The 20,079-nt window shown below is 32.4% G+C and overlaps 1 protein-coding gene across 2 annotated transcripts in view; it reads left to right on the top strand.

The window, feature by feature from the left end:
- LOC106468831 (synaptotagmin-10-like) overlaps positions 1-20,079 on the top strand; it is a 48,411-nt gene that overhangs the window by 25,677 nt on the left and 2,655 nt on the right. Inside the window, exons 6-8 of one of the 2 annotated variants that reach the window (XM_013929274.2) lie at positions 10,323-10,443; positions 16,408-16,579; positions 17,334-17,522. In XM_013929274.2, the coding sequence (XP_013784728.2) occupies positions 10,323-10,443; positions 16,408-16,579; positions 17,334-17,522 (482 nt within the window). Of the gene's footprint in view, positions 1-10,322; positions 10,444-16,407; positions 16,580-17,333; positions 18,732-20,079 lie in introns of those variants that run through there. The other variant, XM_022397193.1, reaches the window with a different exon arrangement.

Here is a 20,079-nt window from a genome sequence, read left to right as displayed (position 1 = left end):
ATTCAAGCCGTCTCCAGCCATTATTGGTCTCAGAGTGGGTTCCTCGTCATCGAAAATACTTCCTAATATTCTATTATACACTTCTCTTTTAGTCACAACCATATGCATCCATTGTGCTATATAGATCAGCTTCCTTGTATTGGGTACTTTCATTCCTCTCACTACTCTCCAGTTATAACAGATTCCTTACACTCACTAGTATTGCGTACTTTATTAGCTCAAAAACTATGTAATAGGTATTCTTATTGTGTCCTGATGTGTTGTTCTTTGTAATACATATTTTATTGTGTCCTGATGGGCTGTTCTTTGTAATACATATTTTATTTTGTGCCCAGATGTGTTGTTCTTTGTAATACATATTTCATTTTGTGCCCTAAGGTGCTGTTCTTTATAATAAATATTTCATTTTGTGCCCTAAGGTGTTGTTCTTTGTAATAAATATTTCATTTTGTGCCCTAAGGTGTTGTTCTTTGTAATAAATATTTCATTTTGTGCCCTAAGGTGCTGTTCTTTATAATAAATATTTCATTTTGTGCCCTAATGTGTTGTTCTTTGTAATAGGTATTCCTGTTATTCCAGTATGTGTTCATTTTGTTTGTTATTAAACATAAAATCACACAATGGGCTACATGTATTCTGCCCATCGTGGATATCAAAACCTAATTTAATGGGTTACAAGCAGCCAGACTTACCGCTGAGCCAAGTGTTTGTTGTAATAAATATTCTTACTGTGTCCTACTATATAGTTTTCTTTATAATAGACTTTGGTATTGTTCCCTACTCATTGTTCTTTATAATAGATATTAGTATTGTACCCTACTCACTGTTCTTTGTAATAGATATTGGTATTGTTCCCTACTCACTGTTCTTTATAATAGATATTGGTATTGTTTCCTACTCACTGTTCTTTATAATAGATATTGGTATTGTTTCCTACTCACTGTTCTTTGTAATAGATGTTGGTATTGTTCCCTACTCACTGTTCTTTGTAATAGATGTTGGTATTGTTCCCTACTCAGTGTTCTTTATAATAGATATTGGTATTGTTCCCTACTCACTGTTCTTTGTAATAGATATTGGTATTGTTCCCTACTCACTGCTCTTTGTAATAGATATTGGTATTGTTCACTACTCAGTGTTCTTTATAATATATATTGGTATTGTTCCCTACTCACTGCTCTTTGTAATAGATTTTGGTATTGTTCCCTACTTACTGCTCTTTGTAATAGATATTGGTATTGTTCCCTACTAACTGTTCTTTATAATAGATATTCTTAAAATTAGCATAACGTTTACATATGGATTTAACATCATATCTGTTTTAACTTGAGTTCTTAATTTACCAGTTGTATAATTATTTGTAGCTATTTTACGAATGAAATATTTAGTTATGGAATATTGTCGCATGTTTAAGGACATGCAAATTTGTTCCTAACATTTACACAATGAGTCGATAGTGTATGTAATCTTTTTTTTTCCTGACAACTTTGTTGTTATGGAACACTCTACTATACCTATCCTGTCATAAGGTAATCTATTCAATTTGCATGTATGTCGCTTAATATTACACAATGTTATTCAATATGTACTTTCCGCCATTATATACAAATATCATGTTTTTAACTGCGCGTTTTTGGAAACATGTAGAAACAGTAATGTTTGCTGATTAGTTAACGCATTACATTAAATATTACGTTTTTTAAATTTTTTTCTGTGTAATTTATATACGTTTCATTCATATTTATTTTCTTGAACTTAGTTCGTTTTCTCTTCTTGACTACTTTTCGTCTACAGTTTTAAGTATTAGTATTTTCTTTTGTATTCAACAATACTCAGAACCGTATATAGTTCCATTGATCTATTTTGTACGTTTAATTATTTTTCAGGACAGTGTTTGTATTGTAACAATGGTAAGAGTGCAAAGAAGCAATGGATTGATGTAATACAGCGCAAAAATTACAGTTCGACCTGTTTTACTGAATTTCGTCATGGAAACACAATTTCTTAAAACCTCGTAGGTCCGTGGAATGACAACCGGAAGTAACCCCTTCTGATCGATAACCAGAAATAACGTCATTCTAACTCGAATTCACACTAAGCGAGAGTTTAATTGTTTCGACTTTCGATAGCTACACGAGAACAATGCTTAAGGAAAAAAAAAATTATATATATATATATTGTTTGTTTGTTTTTATCTGAAGTGACGTCACACTGTTACATTTTAGTCCAGAGTGTCGGCTTTGCCTCGTTCCATTTCATTTCTTGATCATTTTCTTGTCGCTCGAACTTGTTTTGATAAATCTAATTATAGATCGTTGATGTTTGTCATACAATTAGGTGTATACCCCCTAAAGACGTTATATTCCTTCCTTATAACACTGTTGTTCTTACATACTGTTTACCTCGCTCCGGAAACGTTTTCATTTCCATTTTTGAAGCTTTTAAGTGCCCCTAGTAAAAAGTATAAATCCTGAACCAACCCTATTCAACACAACCCATGATATTCTAACTCTTAATTTTAACTCTTCATGTATCATTGTTATTCGTAGTCAGCTGCAAATTTGAAAGCCACTCTGTGTACGTTCTCGTCTCTACAGCCTAATATCTGCTCATCGATCCACTTTCGCTGTTTGTACGGCAACAAGTACTAGGCGTGCCCGGTTAAAAACCTGTCGACTTCCGTGGAGACTTACCTACCCATTAGCTTGATTTCACGGTCACAGAGTTTCAGCTGGATTTGGTTGTGTAGCAAATACTAGTTTGATTTTTTCTTTACGTTTCCTTCACGTTCATAATTAATGTTTGAATTAATTCTTAAGAATTTCTCCTAAAGGATGATGGGGTTTAATCAGTGGAGTTTAGAACTGGTTTATTTTAAGTTTAAGTTTTTCTTGAGTAGTTCAAAGTCTTTATGTGAAAACTGTCAAATTATCAAATAGCTTATGGTGAAGTCGGTAATAAGAGAGATCTTAAGCTTCAAAGGGTGAGCATAAATCTCCCGTTAAATATGATGGAGACTTTATAGGCCTGAGTTGAAGTAGCCCATAGATGATAAGAAGACAAAACAACGATTCTTATTCTTACAGAACATTTGTTATATTCAGTCGTTCTATGGACTACAGAGCGTTGACTTGTGTTATTAAATTAGTATTGTGTTGTATAGGTCTTTGCTTTTCAATCCGCTATAACACTTAGTTTGCATATTCCCCCCCCCCAAATATTTTTGTGGCTAATTCTATGGTTTGCCAATAAAACAGGACAAAGGTTTCCAAATTTCTGTTATAGTTTTGTGAATTTGTGTTGTCTTATAACATAAGTTGTTTTTTTTAAATTATAATTTTATTTTCACTTATTTGATTCCGAGACTTTTTGGGGTATTAACTAACGAGTTCTTATAATACCACGTTTAGACAGTCTCATGAAAATTAACTGAGTTGAATTTTATATTAAGCTTGTTTCCTTTGTTGTTAAGAGCACAGCTACACGATAGGCTATCTATGCTGTGGCCATCACGGATATCGAAACCCGGTTTTTAAAGTTATAAGCCTCCAGACTTGCAAATGAGCCACTGAGATGAAGGGCCTTACATTAAATACAGAAAAAAATAATAATATGCGATGCTTATATCATAGTTTGTTATTTTTGTCTTTAACAAAAGTTCCTTGAATCGTTAAGTCACTGAAAACATAACTTCAGCAAGTAAGAACAACTTTACTGTTTTAATATCACACAATATAAAAATGGTTGACGACTTGGAGGCCAATATGTAATATATTTACGTGACTTTAGTGTTTGGTAGCTTCAATCTGAATGGTATGTTATATGACAAATGGGCTAAGCGACCAGATCAGAGACACAAGGTTTAACCTCTGTAATTTAGAACTATTAGCCAACCAGAAGAAGGGTCACCAGCTAACAGCACTCATGTCCACACGGCTACTCGTAGCTGAATAACGGGATTGACTGTCACAGTTATAATATCTTCACAGCTGGAAGTGCGATGCGCTTTGACCTGCATATCACGGCTCGAACTTTGGACTATCCCATCCACAGCCCAGTATGTTAACCACTAAGTTACGCCTGTCTAACGTAAATGACCTAAATATATATCAACAAAACTGAAAAAAACAACTGATTTTCTCTTTAATCTATATGCATTTTACTTCAAATATATAATTAAAAATTTTCTAAATTAAAACATTAAAATTAATATAGTAAAGTTAACACTTCCATTCCCATAGATATTGGTATTTTTAACCAACAACTTATTTTATTTGAACCAAAAGTTTTATTTTGAATACATTCTTCATAATTTTGTTTTTGTATGAACTACAACTTCATTATTCTTGTTCTCCTTATCCCTCCACCCACATCTCCATACCTTACTGTTATTGGCTAATCGAGAATCAATCATATCATCGTTGAGTTGATTCTGTTGCACATTCCAAACCTCATATCGGATTTACACCCTTATATATTCTAGTTCAATTCTTCGGTGCTAACGAACGTCGTTGAATACATTTCATTTCTCCCGTACAGTGGTTTCATTTATTTTATTTTTTTATGTAAGGTCACAACATTTGGAAGTGGGTTGTTATTTATAAGCTCTGTATGCATTAATACATTTATTTAATTATCAAAATTATACATAATTGGTGAATAAAACGTATAGTATGAGTTTCGCATCTCGTTTAAGTGCTACTTTAATTTTATTATATTAGTGGTTTAAACAACACACTGAATAAATATCATAATTGTTAAGCTTATATTATTTTAAACCCTGATGAAAGATGATCATTAGAAACCAAGTTTAACTCTTGTCACTTGAAAACCTTTTTTTTTAAGCTATTGATTAGTGAAAATTTTTTCAGCTTTTCAACTGTAACTTGAAATAATAATATATTTAACATACAAATTATTATCATTAACTTCTGATCAAAGTAAGCTTCCTACATATATCAGAACTAAACATTAATCCAGCAATGAATATAGCTAAGTTAATGCAGTGTTCCAACTATAAGAGTATGCAAGTCATAAAACAAAACTTATAATTATTATAATCCATTGATTCACCAGGTGGGGTACTGGTATAACCTGATGATTAGGGCGTTCGTTCAACTCGCAATCTGTTGGTCACAGGTTCGAATCACATCACCAAATGTTCGATCCTTAGCCATGAGTACGTTATAATGTGACAGTCAATCCCACTATTCAATTAGAGCAGCCTGTGTTGACTGGCTGACCTTCCTCTAGCCTATCTCTTCTAAATTAGGGGTTGCTAGGATGCATAGCCCTCGAGCAGCTTTGCATGAAATTCAACAAACAAACAATCATTAGTAGAATTTCCTTTCTGTTAGCGATATCTTCGGCTGTAATCACGATGTTTATAATAAAACATAATGGGTAAACTATCAAAGAGAAACTTGTGTCTTAGATAATCCTTACGCAAAATATCTTATTAGTGAATGACGTAAGTAACACTGATAACAATTACAATTCACTTAATCTAGCTCGCATTGTAACAGTCGTTGTTCATATGTACGTCATATTCCCAGCCGGCTTAACGAGCCCTGGTATCGAGCGAAAGGCCTCGTCGGCACTGGATATCGTAGGTGTAATGTGGTTGACATGCTATCACAAATTCATATTCTATTTTACGTTCACTCATAAGTTCGTATATGTTGTGGTTGCTCAACCCGCTCCTGGAACAACAAGACTGGCTTTCTGGTTCGCCAGTTCTTCTGAATGAATTTTAAATCAAATAAAATAATAATCGTGAATATATATATAATTGGTGTTAGAAATAAAATAAATAAATAACATTCTGTTATTAATAATTACTATAAAAATTACATTTGTAAATGGCGTAAATAAAATTGATAATAATTATAATTCACTAACTTAACGAAGTTTACACCATAACAGTCGTTGTTCATGAAAGTTGATAATATAAGTAACATGTACACCACTACCACAGTTCCTGTCGAAGTCCCTGTTACATATCTTTCACTATACGACACATTTACATGAACCTATTACATATCTTTCACTATACACACAAAAGATATGTAACAGGTTCATGTAAATGTGTCGTATAGTCAAAGATATGTAACAAATCCAAGTAACGATGTCGTGATCGTGAAAGATATGTAACAGGTTCATGTAAATGTGTCGTATAGTCAAAGATATGTAACAAATCCAAGTAACGATGTCGTGATCGTGAAAGATATGTAACAGGTTCATGTAAATGTGTTGTATAGTAAAAGATATGTAATAGGTTCATGTAAAGGTGTCGTGACAGTGAAAGATATGTAACAGGTTCATGTAAATGTGTCGTATAGTGAAAGATATGTAATAGGTTCATGTAAACACGATCACGACATCGTTACTTGGATTTGTTACATATCTTTTACTATCATAGCATCATTATTTGAATCTGTTAGATAACTTACTCTCATGGAATTGTTACTTAAAGACGTTACACGTATTTTATTATTACTAAAGACATCACCGATTGAATGTTTACGTATATTTCTGTGTTTTAAAAAAAATGTTACTTAAATTCTTTACATATATTTCACTGATATATACATAGTTGATTGAAATTGCTACATATCTTACATTACTTTAGATAAGTTACGGAATTTGGTAAGTACTTTTGATATATATATGGACGTGTCAGATCGAGTACTTTTAGCTGCCTTTCAGTTTTGAGTTTACAACATACTTTCATTGTTGCACTTACAGTAACTGTAGATATAAGATTTACATGAACATAACTGTTAAAGGTTTTATATAAAACAAATTGTGTTGTTGAATCTCTCAAAATGGAATAAAATAAGGTAAAAGGTAATCATTGAAGCTATAATTTATAATATCGAAATATATAACAACTTTGTAAACACCAGAGAAATATTCTGATCATGATAGTGAAAAAACTAGAAACGTTATATTTCTAAAGCTATTTGCTCGAGCTGTAACAATTAATCTGTAAGAAAGAACAGACTCTGAAACAAAAGTTAGGTTCGATTGAATACAGTTCTACTTCAAGCATTACAAAACCGAATTCTTACGGTTGAGTGTTTTTGCCACCTACGTTCCACATCTTGCCTGTTGAATTCTGATGAACGTGGGCGAAGATCGTGCTTCAAGTTGCTTGAAACAAGGCCAATCTCAGAAACATGCCCTCAGGTATATCTAAAAGCCATCAAACGCAAGACTAGAAAATACGTTCCAAAGAAATAGGTCTTCTTGTAACTCTGATTTTGTCTTAATGGATACTTAGTTTTCATCATTAAGTGATAATTGTTATTGAATCAGCCGATAAAGCGTCTGGTTACTATTTTATTGAGATTTAACTTGTAGCTTACAAGCCTAATCAAACATACTTTATTTCATTATCTAAACTAAATTTCGAAAGGTCATATAATTGTTTCGTCACATAATAAACATTTGAATTTAGTTTGTTGACGAATTAACTTGTATAAAATAAGCAAGCCACCAAGAGAACACATGTACAAAGTGAACGAGGCACCAAAAGAACATTTTATATAAAGTAAACAAGACACAAGAGAACATTTTATATAAAGTAAACAAGACACAAGAGAACGTTTTATATAAAGTAAACAAGACACAAGAGAACACTTGTACAAAGTGAACGAAACGCCAATAGAACATTTGTACAAAGTAAGCAAGACACCAGGAGAATATTTGTATAGAGTAAACAAAACACCCATAGAATACTTGTACAAAGTAAACAAGGCACCAAGAGAATACTTGTACAAATAAACAAAACGCCAATAGAACATTTGTACAAAGTAAGCAAGACACCAGGAGAATATTTGTATAGAGTAAACAAAACACCCATAGAATACTTGTACAAAGTAAACAAGGCACCAAGAGAACACTTGTACAAAGTAAACGAAACGCCAATAGAACATTTGTACAAAGTAAGCAAGACACCAGGAGAATATTTGTATAGAGTAAACAAAACACCTATAGAACACTTGTACAAAGTAAACAAGGCACCAAGAGAATACTTGTACAAATAAACAAAACGCCAAGCGACTACTTGTACAAAGTAAAGACGACACCAAGAAAACACTTGTAGATGTTAGAAGTTAGAAATTATTTATAATTATTTGCATTATGATGAATTATTAATATATATAAAACTTTAAGTCGTATATGAAACCGTTAATAGTTTATGCATTACACAAGCAAGCATTACTGATCTACTTTATATTAAATATTTCTGTTTGTTATATGGCATGACACATAAGTAGGCTAATGAATTATTTTTGTCGTTAAATTATTTAAAAGTAAATAAACAAGAAACTTGAATTTTGTAATACCAGTACTGATTGCTTGTATACATACAGGGTGGGGCAACAGTGACTGTACATTTGTTTAATTTCTAAATATTACTTTGAAATATTTAAATTGGTTGCAATTGTCTTCGTAATATTTTCTTAAGTATCAACTACGTAATATCAAGTGTACCAGCCGAGTAATACCAACTTTACTAAGTTTATCAACCGTATAATACCAACTGTACCTAGTTTAACAACCGTATAATACCAACTGTACCTAGTGTAACAACCGAGTGATATTAACTCTACCTAGTGTAACAACCGAGTAATACCAAGTGTAAAAACAGAGTAATACCAAGTGTAACAACCGTGTAATACTAACTCTACCTAGTGTAACAACCGAGTGATACTAACTCTACCTAGTGTAACAACCGAGTGATACTAACTCTACCTAGTGTAACAACCGAGTAATACCAAATGTACCAAGTGTAACAACCGTGTAATACAACTGTACCAAGCGTACCAACATTGTAATACCACCTGTAGCAACCATATAGTACTAACTATATAATACGTTTTGCCCTCGCCTGTAAATAATATGCTAGTGCTCCATATATTTATTGTATTAATTCATTTCCTTCATTATGATTAATTATTCTTTTACTGATATTATATAAAAAACATAAAAGAGACATTCCGTGATTTAAATGAAAGATTCAGATAATATGTTTACAGAACATTAATTTCATAAACTTCATAAAGTGTTGTAAGTTTCTTCAATTTTGAAGATAACTTGATCAAATCAATGTAGCATAATTGATTATTACCAGCAACGTATATTGTTAGTTTGTTGGACTGTCACAGTGTAACATGCTCTGCAGACTAACAAGTTAAGCCTAAAAGTTTCTACATGTTTAAATATGGCTTTTGAACAGAAATTCCCCTTCGGAAATAAAATTGTACGTTCACAAGCTAAGCAGCTTAATCGCACTGTTTTTGTTGGTTTTTTTTACATTTGTTTCAATAGCCTTATTACCACAGTTCTCAAATTTTGAAAGTGTTAGTATTGGTGTGACATAAAAAGCTATTATACGGTGTTCATTTGTCTAGGAGATTTCTCTGTTTAACTTATTGTATTCGGTAGCCTATGAGATTTAATAAGAGTAGCTTATAGGTTCGTGCGTTACCTTGACTTTGTCATTAAATAAAAATCTTAACAAGTTATTTCTAATTGGGTAAACCTTCAGTAAGGATGTCAAATGTGTATAGGATAATCAATTAAACTGTTAAGTAGGAAATTAATAATATATAAAAGCTGTCAATTATTTCAAGGTTTTACTCTCATTGTATTATATTTTCTCTTTTAATCAAGGTATTTTTAATTGAGTCCGTAACAACAGTTTAAATGATATCATTACGATCACACGTTTTAATGAGAAAATGCGACAAACAGCCCACATGGCGCTTTCTCAGTTGAAATATATTACACGAAATATTCTTAATTAGAAAGAATAAAGAAATTAGAGAGAGAAACTGGTGTTATAATTCAAATTGTAGTACATAACACTATTGGGCAGAAGGAATTATTAAGCTAATAAAAACAGAGGAAATACTGAACAGTTTCCATTATAACTATTGTATTTATAACTAGATAAAATATACGTGATCTACTTTAAATATTATTATGTAATTTACTAATTTAATTACTCAACTGAAGAAAAACTGGCCTGCACGTTTACTTAATTTTAGCCTCGAAACACCTACAAAAGATGATGTTATCACTGTCCTAAATCTAACTGATTTATATAATAATTTGCTCTCGATCTTTCCTGATGATTAGAAATAACAACTAGAAGAACTGGTGTAATGATTGCTCTAACTGCAACATATTTATGTGTATATTTGTTTTTGTTTTTTACATACTAAGGTCATGTAAAACTTACGGGAGTAATCATCGTTATTGTAGTAACTAAAACTAATATATGTGTTTTGTTATCGTTTTCTAACAAGGATAAAGAAAACTTAGGAGAACTAATGTTATCACTGTGCTACTTGCCAACTGCCGGCAGACTGACGGTCACGATCATGAAGGCAAGAAACTTAAAAGCCATGGACATCACTGGATCATCTGGTAAAAATATCTTAGTAGTTCTTCATTTAAGACATTTCACGTTAATCCAGTGAATTCAACAAGTTCAAGTGTTTTTAAATATATTCAATTAGTGGTTAAAGTTCATTTCTTTCAACCAGTACCGCGTTTTAACTAATTAGGTTGATTATCCAAACAAACAAACAAATCTCAGTGCTGTTTTAGAGTGGGAACATTTTACCTTGTTGTCTTTTTAAGCTAATGTCTTGCTGATTGTATAGTCTAAACGGTTCTTGAAAGTTTCTTACAACTGCATCTAAAAAAAGTATCCATTGATTGCAACACGCCTTCAACTCTCAGAGAAAATTTATTATGACACTACAACTCAAATACAAACAAATGTACAAGGATTTTCAACAACATTCGTATGTTATTTCTGACAGTATCAGCGCAGAAACAAAGAGTTCTGAAGACGTCACGGTCCTCAAGAGAGTCTATGTTTGAAAGATTGTGTTTCTGACTTCATTTTGTTGTCTCAAGTCATTGAAATGTTCTGATAAAGCCGTGGCTGACATTTAAAAACAAGGTTTTTTATGTTGGTTTTCTGTCTATTTTTTAGCTAGTATGTTTCTTTTTTACACATGTGATGTTCTTTTGATTAGGTATCTGTCATGGTTTTATTTTGTAAAACTCTGTAATCAACTATTTTCACTATACATGTACAGAGGATTGGATACGTTATCAAAAAAATTATTTCTAGTATGCACATCACCAAGTCAGGTGGCAACTACAGATAATATAATATCTCATGGTGAAATGGAGTGTATCAGAATTGCTGTTTGACGTCGTTTGACTTTTCGTAGTTAGTGTAATGCCATCTAAAACTGATTGTTTTTTAGAAGGATGTGTAGGAGCTCTTTCGAACGCAAACTATTCATACATTTAGATGATAAAAATGTGTTTAGGTCGGGGATTTAGAATTTTGAAGACAGATATATCTCTTATACTGAATGACACTGTAAAACAAAGGCATGTGGATCAACTTGGGGCATCAGAAACAACGAAAAAGAAGTATGCAACAAGTCGTTCCCCGTGTCGTGGTAAGTAAAGTGTTGCATCTTATAGCACGTGAGAACCCATGAACACAAAAATCTGTGGCAAAACTGTTCACGTGCACCAGGCACCAATACGCAACATAATCGAAAAGAATCTCCGTCTAGAAAAGCCACATAACTCAGTGTACAAAAGTTACTTCCACGACATATTTATTCAACTGTCACATACCTCAAGCAACGAGAGAAGGAAATGGGTTTTCATTCTATTACATAAATAGACATACCGGTCAAGTCAGTGGATGCAGTGCCTGTTGATTGCTATGCAATTGGACTGTTGAAACTGGCACTATGAATTCATTGCCCTTGAATACTAGATGGACGATAGAATGCACGCAGGAAGGCGTAGTGGACTTTGGACATGACATCACTACAATGGAACTTTTTTACAAGGAAAACTACGCTGCAGGTCTATTATCAAAATACACAGTCGTCAGATAAAGCGTTATTTGATGTTGCGACATGGCCTTTAATGACAGGGTAAGGATCCAAACTATTGTTATTATAACGTACTCAACCTCTGTATATATTGGTGTTTTCAACCTGAAAGGTATCTCATGCACACATGGGCTAAACGATCAGATTAAAAGCCCCTATTAATATTTTATTCATTGCTTAGTGAATTAGCCATCTGGGCTATTGATCAGAAGGAAGATAATCTTAATAATATTCATATCTGAACTTTGTACAGGGCAAGCCATAGTCGCGAGTGTTACATCTGCCTCTTTTTTTGTTATTTCAAGTGTCATTTCATTACAATTTGCAAATGCTTGTGATCGGTATTTTGCTGAAAGATGAATCCCTGCCTAAATAGATCTAGAAGGAATGCATCGTAGATCAGCAGTCATGTTACCATCAATTGTATGTAAATCTCCAATCCTATTGGCTGAGACGTAGCTTGAACTTGTGTTAGTCTCCTAGCATGCTTTGATATAGATATTGTACGTTAACCGTGATACCATTCTCCTCTCTTTCTTCGAATAAACCATCGTTAATTGTTGCCGAACAAACTTAATTGGGGTTCATCTCTAAAGAGCACCATCCTACTTACTCGTTTACCCCTTTGTTTAAAGTCTGATATCAATTTCAGATTTTTTTGGTTGGGTTATTTTTCCTAAGCAGTGTTGTTTATTGAACTATACATCCAATGAGACCACCTATACTAATGTGTACCTTGTTATTCTGGAGTTACATTCACACCTGTAGTTATAACTAAGTCAAATAAGGAGCATGCCTGGAGTTACTTAACATAATTTGTAAAGAGCTTGGGCTTTCTACCTCAACCGTTTCTATTATCACGAGTATTAATTTCATGTGTTCCCCACATAGTTTCCTTATAGCTCTTACTGAAACACAGAATTTCGTCTGTCTGTCTCTTTCACCAACCAAAATTTTTATTTGCATACGTTTGTATGTGGCATTTCTGACCTGCAAGCCATAAGCGCATTAACCACAATACCGTTGGGCACAGTATGATTGCCTGTACTTTTATAGGCATTATACTGGTGTGGCAATTTCTGATTGGTTGGATGACAGCTAATCACAGCGTAAGCTAAAAATGTCAAACAGTACGCTGTCGAAGTTCCTTTTCATACAATAGAGGGGAGAGCAATCCCATAATACTTGTTTCGATATCCGCTATAATCGATATTACCATAATTATTTCCAATAATGTATAATGCATAAAACTTGAGAATCTTATATTCACTATTATCATAATTACTTCCAATGTTGTATGTAAAAACTTAATAGTTTTTTAACAATGGTACGTTGTTTTAAGCAGTTTATTTCGCATATTTTCTTTCAGTTTAATTGTTTGATTTTAAAAATTTTTCCAACGATATACAAGAAATTAACGATAAGAATAATATTTGCATCTTTGCCAATGATCAAGTCGTTGAAATGATTCAATATTTTTATTTTATTTTTTTGCACAGGAAAAAAATCTATTTTTTTTAAATACACTCTAACACCCATTACTTCAAGTAGTTTATTTTTCTTTGGCATCGATATTTTCCAAAATTTGTTTGTTTGTTTGTAATTAAGCACAAAGCTACAAAATGGGCTATCTGTGCTCTGCCCACCACGGGTATCGAAACCCGGTTTCTAGCGTTGTAAGTCCGCAGACATACCGCTGTGCCACTGGGGAGCTTTTTCCAAAATCATACCTAAATAATGTATATTTCACTTACACTCGAAATTTGTATAAATTTAATAATCATTAGGACCGCAATTTTTCTAGTGGGTTTTTGAACGATATACATTCGAAATTGTATGTATATATAGATCATTGGTCATGAAATATAAGACTTTCTGACATCCCACTAAAGATACTATATAGAAACTTCTAATCTCACGATCTGTGATCATATGAATAAAACCGTTGGAAATTTGAAGGAGATATAAGGAATCAATATAAGTGATTGCGAATATTCGTATCGGTGTATAACTAAATAATACAAGATAATAATCTGTTGATTTCTAAATATTATTATTATTTTAGAATTACGTGGAGCGTATAAATACAATCAGGATAAACAAGAAGAGATTTAAATTCTAAAACATATAATTTCAACTCTCAGTATTCTCTTCCTTTACGGCTTTGAGATAGGCCAATCTTGTCTTAGCGAAGCTAACATAGCAAAATAATTTAAATAATCTCAAATTAAAATTGGATTTCTGATGATCGTGATAATCATCTTTCTTTCTTTTGAAACTTTATTTACTAAATTATATACAAGTAGAATAATGCTTAACATTTCGTGTATTTGTTTAGTTTCCTTTTTTGCAATCAATATTGTGCTGGGATTATTTATCATTGCGAGAATAGATTATTGGTTGTACTTTAACACCGAAAACTTAAAACTGTAACTGTTTGTTTCGGACTTTTTTGTGCGAAACTACACAAAATTAAGACATCCTTAATTTTTAAGTGATATACTAGAGTGAAAGCAACTAGTCAACAGTACCCACCGTCAACTCTTACTCTTGTTCTGACCAAATATGGGCGTGTGCCCCTTACTTTTATAGCGAGCATACGGCCCCAAAGCATTCTAGCGGCGCCCCCCAGCGGCACAGCGGTATGTCTGCGGACTTACAACGCTAGAAACCGATACCCGTGATGGGCAGAGCACAGATAGCCCTATGTGTAGCTTTGTGCTTGACTACAAACAAACACATTCTATCGGCAACGAATTTTGAGCCATGAATCCTGGGATTCAAATTCGGTGCACACTAACCACTAAACCAGCCACGGAACAGAAAGTTTTCAGATATTGTAGCGTGACATGAAGGAATATAAGGAATGATACATCAAAATTTACTAATAATTTGAGGAAAGCAAACAGGGAACGAACAAGTTTAAATTTTGAGATTACTCAGCGTTTTCTTAGGAGTAAGACATTTTTTTGCCTGTACTTCTCAGAAACAACGTCAATAAACAATGTGATGAACTTAATGTACGACCCTTATAAGGCTTAGAATATATCACAATACGTGATACGATACAAAACATTTCATGCTTCCTCAACTGGACAGATTTCTTTGAATAATTTATTAAAAATACTCATAGGAATAGGTATTTAATAACTCGTGTACTTGGAAAAACTTCTATTCACGAACAGCCGAGAATAACCGCTGATATACACGAACAACGATACTAAGGATTTCGATCACGTCCGAAGATTAGCTACTCGACCACTACACGCTTTTGGTTGATTATCCTTTAAAAAAAAAGCATCTCTTTTGTAGCACAAAAACATTAATTTAATTGGTAATATCGATCTTTTTTTTTAATAGCTATCCAATCTTTTTTCGCTACTTCTACCAGACACGTATTTCTATTTTATACATTATAACAGTAATAAAACTTCTCATTTTGTAGTTAAGTAATATTTCGTGTAAAAGTTTTACCACAATTAACCGTTAGAGGCGTTCTAACAACCTTTCCCACGCCATAGTTTTCTCGGGAAATAACTTGTTAATCTATCGATATAAATAATTTTACTAAAATAATTTCAATATAATAAACATTTAATAAAACGTTGTCGCTATTTGTTCTCATATAGTATTAACATATTAGTGTTATTAACATATTCTCATATTAGTGTTATAGTATTAACAATCGACCCGTGCTGAGTCACTTGTGATTTTTCAGATATTATTAAATTTCAAAGTAGATAACACTTTATCTGTATATTGCAAAAAAAACGTTATACATGATATGTATATAATTTCAAACAAATAAGTAAAAAATAATAACATGACAGATAAATTAAAAATTAAGAATTGTCTGTAAACAAATTAATTCTTCGCAGGTACTTTTGTACATTTTTATAAATTTAAGTATGTATTTAACTATATTTTTAACTGTGATAAATAAAAGCTAAGTGCTTAATATTTTTTATTGTTGTTGTTTTTGTTTTTGTCAATATTTATCAGAATTCTAATAAGTAAACAAAATCATTATTTTTGAAGAAAAATATAAATACCCAATATATTTTTCTATGCAAATCTTTGGTCAAATCTCGGTACAAATTCCTATTGCCCTTGATTCCTCAAGAAAGTGTTTAATATAATCTCAAACTAAACAAACTTTGAATCCCCTCTTCCTATTATTGTTGCTGTCGTTCGGAAAAGATGCTCAAGTTTACCTTTAATCCTGTGTTTTATCTGATGTTCAAGTTTACCTTTAATCCTGTGTTTTATCTGATACTCAAGTTTACCTTTAATCCTGTGTTTTATCTGATGCTCAAGTTTACCTTTAATCCTGTTTTTTATCTGACATTCAAGTTTACCTTTAATCCTGTGTTTTATCTGATGCTCAAGTTTACCTTTAATCCTGTTTTTTATCTGATATTCAAGTTTACCTTTAATCCTGTGTTTTATCTTTCAGATCCCTACGTTAAAGTTTCTTTGATTTGTCAAGGAAAGAGGATCAAGAAGAAGAAAACCACCGTGAAAAAGTCAACCCTAAATCCGATTTATAATGAAGCATTAGTGTTTGATGTTCCAGCAGAAAATATTGAAGATGTTAATCTAGTGATCAAGGTTATCGATTATGACAGGTAAGTTATAGGATAGCATTTATATGTTATTTATGATATTTGATCTCTCGAAGCTAGCTCCATGTAGTCTAAAAATGTCATCAGCGTCAGTTCTCAATATCATACCAGTGTGTAGCTACAAAATCTAACTTGGTTTAATTACCTAGATATCATAATTACGTTTTGTTGGTTATAATTGGGATTTTAGTTGTTGTAGTTGTTTTTTATTAAGAAATGCCAACAGTCTCAGAATAGTTGGTTTTTGTTACTTTTATTGTTGCTTAGTTTGTTATTTTTTACTCCAGGTGGTTAAAAAATGCGCACAGTGCCTATTGTGTACTTGCCCTTACAAACAAACAAAAATCTTCTTTTTATTCAACCCTCAAGAAATTTTGAGAGAGGCAACCACTTCAGCGGTGATTTTAAGCGTGGAAATGCCCTTAACAAATGCCCAGATGAGTGAATGATGAAATAAAGTTTTCGTGACGTTAATCAATTGCTTCGAACTGCGCAACTGAAGACTATAAAAGTAAATGCAGGTTTATGATGTGTTCAAATAAATTATTTATTAATTTTCAACCATTATGATTAATTGTCTAGGACATAAAACTTGATCATCAGGTTCGAGTTTTTAAGTGTCGCAAACTAAATCATTATATACGTGAACGATTTTTTTTTCGGTTGAAAGTTAAATAATTGCTGTTAATTAGCTGAGCGACAGAATAAGATTTTGTGTAAATGTTGCAATTATCTTAGTCACTTTTTTTTTCTGTAGGGTTGGGGCAAATGAGATGCTTGGTTGTTGTGCGATTGGGAGCCAGTGTATAGGTTTGGGCAGAGATCACTGGTTGGAAATGTTGGACACACCCCGAGAACCTGTAGCCCAGTGGTATCATCTAGTGGATAGTGCCCCAAGTTTCTTGGACTTATCGGGGAGGTCGCCGGTGAAATGTATCAGTATAAGGTGATGCCCAGATTGGGGTGGCTATTTTAAAGTTGTCACTAGCATGGTTTGAACATGCTACATAATCTTAAAGATGGGTTTTAATCTTAAAACAGTTGTTCCACTTTCTCGCATGGTCTCTGTCTTAGTAGACGCTGCTTCTGTATGGCATACACGTGGCATAGTATCAGTAATATTGATCCTAGTGAATCAGATGTACATGTTCTAAGCCAATGTATACTCATCTCGCTAACACTTCGTTCTCGTTTCCCTTTTTAAATGTCCTTATTTTATTAATAAAATCAATCTAGTTCAGTTTTCATGTGAATAACAAAAACTGTGCATCTGGAAAAAAACAATAACTTTCATTAACTTTAACGTTAATTTCGAAATATATTTTTTCGTTCTAAATTATGGATGATGTCCGAAAATATTTCTTTAATGATATGCCGTTACCTTATGCTAATCTCTTTTGTTCTATAGTCTTTTTGCTACATCTTTATCCTTAATTATCTTTAGTAATTTTTCTTTCTTCTCTACCTCACTAAAGCTTGTTATTCTATCGCTTTATTACATTTATTTTTCTTAATAACCTTTTATAGTCTGTAGTTCCTCTCTTACCAATAATGAACGTAGTAACAGTCATCAAAAATAAGTCATTTTAAAATAAAGTCTAACAAAAAGTTGGCAAGAATTAGCATATTGTATGTAAAAAACAAAAAAAAACTGTTAATTAATTATTGAGCTGCATTATCCCATGTTACAGAATCAAACTTTTAAATTATTTATGATAAAAATATACAATGTAATAAAATCATTCATTTGTTTGAAAGACTTTTTATGTTCGATTATTATATGAGCTCTGGGTAATTTTGGTCATTATTTAAATTCCGTTTTTTTAAAATGAATGATTATAGATCCCAATGCATGGCTTAAATCAATGTTACCCAAACCAAAATATACTGAGCCCGGTAGATTTTTTGAATATTTCACAGCGCCCTGGTAACATTAGCTGTAAGTATTTTAATATTTTAAAAAAGAGGATGTGACAGGTGGGCGTGATAGGAGGGGGGTCTGATTTCCTATTCGATTGCTCTTTAGAGTTAGACAAATAAGATTGAAGGATATAGAAAGTTTGCTTCGCCTGATCAATGACGACATTATAGAGAGTAATTTAAGTTAAATTTCGTACTTCTCGGAGGGGTGGTAAATAAATTTGAGAAGAAGAGAACAAATGTCACAATTCTCACACTAGGGGAGATTGAGGTTGTTTTATACTTCCTTATAAAATTAAGAACTTAAAACTTATATAAATATTAAAATTTGATTTATTATCTATGTTTCGATGTCAAATTCATTCGTGTACCATGAAATTTAAGTAGTTTAATTAAATGTCGAATGTAACTCACTAAAACTTCGTGACATGCGCACTTAGCCCCGCTCGTGGAAAAAGGGTTAAGATTAATTGTCAGAGGCAGATAAAAATCGTGAAAGTTACTGAAAAATTAACTTTGTTTAGTTTTGTTGAAATATTCGTACAAAATTTCGCGCCCCGGCGGTTGGGAAACACTGGTTTAAATTATTAGATGGGGATAAACTTGGGTATCCTTTTGTCATTAGTTAAATTCCGTTTGCTTTTGAAAATGAATGATTATGTATATATCCTAATGTATAGCTTAAATTATTGGATAGGGATAAACATGGGTATCTTTTTGTCATTAATTAAATTCCTTTTATTTTTTAGTTGAATTTAGTCGATAAATTCGTATTAATAATCCTTGACTATACAATAACTTCAGTTTCATCCAAACTAGTTTTATATTCCTTCTAAACTTTTATCTTCCATTTTGATATTATTACTAACATTCTGGCAAAGAAATTTGGTTGAACTTAAACATTTCCTTTCATCTAATCAAATATGATTATTTAATGTTTTATTTTATTTTCAAAGATAATAGGTCTACCATAACTTTTTATAATAATTTGAATTAAACACCAAGATCGCTAGTTCGTTCTTGAAATCACGTTTAATCTTAAAGTTCGTTATGTTATAGTGTGTACTTGGTTTCCAGTCCAAATCTAGTCTCGTCTTATTCATCTACAGTAATGTATTTGTATAAGGCGTTTGAATTTGTCGTAGTTACATTTGTAACGTTGAACTCATAAGGTAAGTTAAACTTAGATAGCAAAGTTGCATACGATGTCAATTTTTGTTACACTTCATGTCTGCTTCAATCAGCACGTCTGAGCAATCTTACAACTGATTTAATTCATATACATAACAGTCTTTGACGTTTGGCCAGAAAAGAAAAAAATACTAGATCTGGAGCTGTATCGTGTATAGATTTGTTTAATGCTCATTGAAGTCGATGAAAGAACGACAACTTCATTTTAAAAAGAAATTATTATGAAGAACTATCAAAAACAGAAATACTGATGTTTCAAACAAAAAGAGTCTGGTTTTAAACAGTTTTCTCTCTCTCTCTCTGAACGACCCCCCTCCCCCCCGTGGTATAGCGGCACGTCTGCGGACTTACAACGCTAGAAACCGGGTTTCGATACCCGTGGTGAGCAGAGC

The sequence above is a fragment of the Limulus polyphemus genome, unplaced genomic scaffold (assembly GCF_000517525.1).
Source record: "Limulus polyphemus unplaced genomic scaffold, Limulus_polyphemus-2.1.2 Scaffold3181, whole genome shotgun sequence".
NCBI lineage: Eukaryota > Metazoa > Arthropoda > Merostomata > Xiphosura > Limulidae > Limulus > Limulus polyphemus.
This window is presented reverse-complemented; position numbering and strand designations above follow the sequence as displayed.